The sequence below is a fragment of the Rhinichthys klamathensis genome, unplaced genomic scaffold, assembly GCF_029890125.1.
Source record: "Rhinichthys klamathensis goyatoka isolate OS25496 unplaced genomic scaffold, OSU_Roscu_1.1 h1tg000281l_1, whole genome shotgun sequence".
Taxonomy (NCBI): Eukaryota; Metazoa; Chordata; class Actinopteri; order Cypriniformes; family Leuciscidae; genus Rhinichthys; species Rhinichthys klamathensis.
Genome location: NW_026606800.1, coordinates 900850 through 903835, shown reverse-complemented (window position 1 = coordinate 903835; position 2986 = coordinate 900850). Strand labels below are relative to the sequence as shown.

Genomic DNA, 2986 nt, shown 5'->3' with positions numbered 1-2986 from the left:
TTTCTAAACAACCTTATAATAAAGCCCTACCAAGATCATCCTGCAGCTAGTAGAGAGAATCTGAGAGCTTTCTGTCCCTCCATTGACAGCTACGCAACTACCACTTTGACTCTTCAAAAAGCTTGTAAAGAGATCGTAAAACTATTCCATATGAATTGAGCGTTTACTCCAAATTTTCTGAAGAGATTCGATCATTTTATATGATGAACAGATTTAATTTAGTCTTTTATTCACATATAAACATTCATCAATCCACACATCAGTTGTGGTAAACGGAAGCTCAATCATGTTCCACAAGAACCAATGAGGTTCATTCTCATGTTACGCAGCACGTTTGAGCTTCCGAAAGAACCAATGCGGTTTCATTTTGTGTAACTGTAATAATTTTGTGTTGGGGCAACAGGATTTATTTTGTTCACATATCTAACTGGACAGAGGACCTGTAGTTCTGTAGTTCTGAGACTGTATTAGGAGAGTAATTTTTTGTGTGTTTTACAGTAAATAGAAAGACTTACTGTAGTGCTTAATGTTCAGCTATGTTCAAGAGTTAGTAAAGTTTCAGTTGTTGGAGAATTTTGTGTGGTTACCATTATACAGAAGAGTGCTTGTGCACAAGCTGTGGGTTACATGACAACTGAGATGTTTGTTGCTTCACTGGATGAACAGAAACTCTGCTAATTGTCAGTACTGAGACAAGTCTTTTCTAACTGGCCCATTCCATACATTGCCCAATAAACACAACTGTCTTTAGCATACTAACATGCGTTATCTCTAGTTAGTATGACTATGACACAATGTTGGTGTTGTTGTGATTTACAATAATGCATGTTTCTTCCCTGCCGTTTATGAACCCTTTCCCGTAGCCTCATCGGATATGTGTGAAAATACTTTTAAATGTAGAAGTAAATGTGGAAATTGTTATGTGTACATCAGGATTTTAAAGAATTTTTGACAGCTTAGTTTTTGATTTATATTTTTCATATAAGCCCATCTTTTTTCTTTGTTTTATGAACTCCATATGACTGTAAATCTCCCAGCTGTATGTTCTTCTCCCTTGATGCTGCCAGTCTTGGAAAGAGTCAACATGTCAACAAGTGTATAAAAAGGCAACATAGATTGTAACACATCTTTATTGTGGAGCCTCCAGGAGTGACTTGAGTTTCGGTAACGAGCAGTTCAGAGCTGCTGGAGAGACAAATAGCATCTTCAGAGATCTTTATCTGTGGTTATGTACTGAACCTTATATAAAGGAAGTAACAGTGAACAATACTCTGTTTACTTGTTTATTCCAAGTACTTCAGAATGAATATTACAGCTGTGAACCAAACTGATGACTGTCAGGAATATTCCTGTCCAGAGAGATCTGTTTCTTTCTCTGTCTATGTGATTCTGTATGTGGCCGCAGCAGCTGTGGCTCTTCTGACTGTGTGTGGAAACCTGCTGGTCATCATCTCTGTTAGTCACTTCAAGCAGCTCCACACTCCTGCTAACATCCTCATCCTCTCTTTAGCTGCGTCTGATCTGCTGGTCGGAGTTTTTGTAATGCCGCTTCACCTGTCTTGGGTCATCGAGTCATGTTGGATTTCTGGACAAGAGATGTGCTCTGCTTTAAAAATTGTGAATTTTCAAGCAACAAGCGTGTCTGTTCACACTGTGGCTCTAATAGCAGTTGATCGGTTTCTGGCTTTACATTCTCCTTTTTTTTACCAGAAAATCTCACCCACTGTGATCTGCATAGCAACTTTATTTAACTGGCTGTTTTCACTCCTTTATAACTTCACTCTTCTCTTCATTAATGGAAACTTCACTGTCGTGTGTCCAGGAGTGTGTCTTGCTATTATTGATGGAGTTTCATCCTTCATTGATCTCCTGGTTGTGTTTCTTATGCCATGTACACTCATCATAATATTATACACTCATGTTTTTGTCATTGTTAGGAAACATGTGACTGCTATAAGAGCCCTTCAGGTTCACAACAGCAAAGAATCCTCTAAAAACAGAGTCAGTGACAAATCAGAGCGAAAAGCTGCGATACTGCTGGGGATTCTGGTCTTTGTGTTTCTCCTGTGTTTACTGCCATATTATATTTGTTCTGTAGTGATTCCATACAGTAATGATGACTTGTTTAATGTCAGAGATGTTACTGTAATGGTTTTCTTCCTGAACTCCACCATTAATCCCATCATTTATGCATTATTCTATCCATGGTTTCAGAAAAGCTTAAAAGTAATTTTCACATTTAAAGTGTTTAATAAAGACTCCTCTCTTATGAATGTGCTGTAGGTTGCTGAATGTAAGACAGAATTTCATTATTACATTATTTTGTCATCTATTAAACATTACTGCGAAGACAATATTGTTTTCAATCATGTATTTTACACCTCACTGATTTTTCTTTTTGTTTGTGATAAACAGAAATGTTGAAGCCCAAAACAATTATGAAACAATGTGTACAAAATTAACAAAAAAATAGCTTTGACCAACAAATATAGCAAATGATCAATTGTAGGGTGACCATATTTTGGTTACCAAAAACCAGGACACTCGGCCCGGCAAACAGATACTCAAATGATACTCGAAGTTTACTCAAAGATACCTTATTAATTTCAATACATTTAAAGTAGGTTATGCCTGCTCTGTATAAATAGAAAATTGTTATTACAAGACACAAATTCAGATAGGCTTCTCAGAGCTTACTTGACATGTTTTATTATGACAGGTTTCAAAAATAATGAATGAAATAATGATAGAAATAATGTCTCTTCTGTATTAGAAAAATAAATATATAAATAATAAATAACTAAAAGAAATACCTCCAAATTGAACAAAAATAGCTCTCACAAACTTACAAAAATGAACTAACAAAATATATTTATATCTTTAGTTTTCTTCCTCTTTATCCTGTTTTTCTTCCTCATCCTCCTTGTTTGCCCATCTATATTTTGCTGTAGAGCTGATCTTTCCCAGCAGTTTTTTGAAAACCAGG

At 35.9% G+C, this 2986-nt stretch overlaps 1 protein-coding gene across 1 annotated transcript; it reads left to right on the top strand.

Annotated features, from left to right (window-relative positions):
• Positions 1-1243: 1243 nt before the first annotated feature.
• Positions 1244-2283, top strand: LOC130103199 (trace amine-associated receptor 13c-like). Its single transcript, XM_056269405.1, has one exon. It carries the CDS (start codon positions 1303-1305, stop codon positions 2281-2283), a length of 981 nt encoding a protein of 326 aa, XP_056125380.1. The 5' UTR covers positions 1244-1302.
• The last annotated feature ends 703 nt before the right edge of the window (positions 2284-2986 follow it).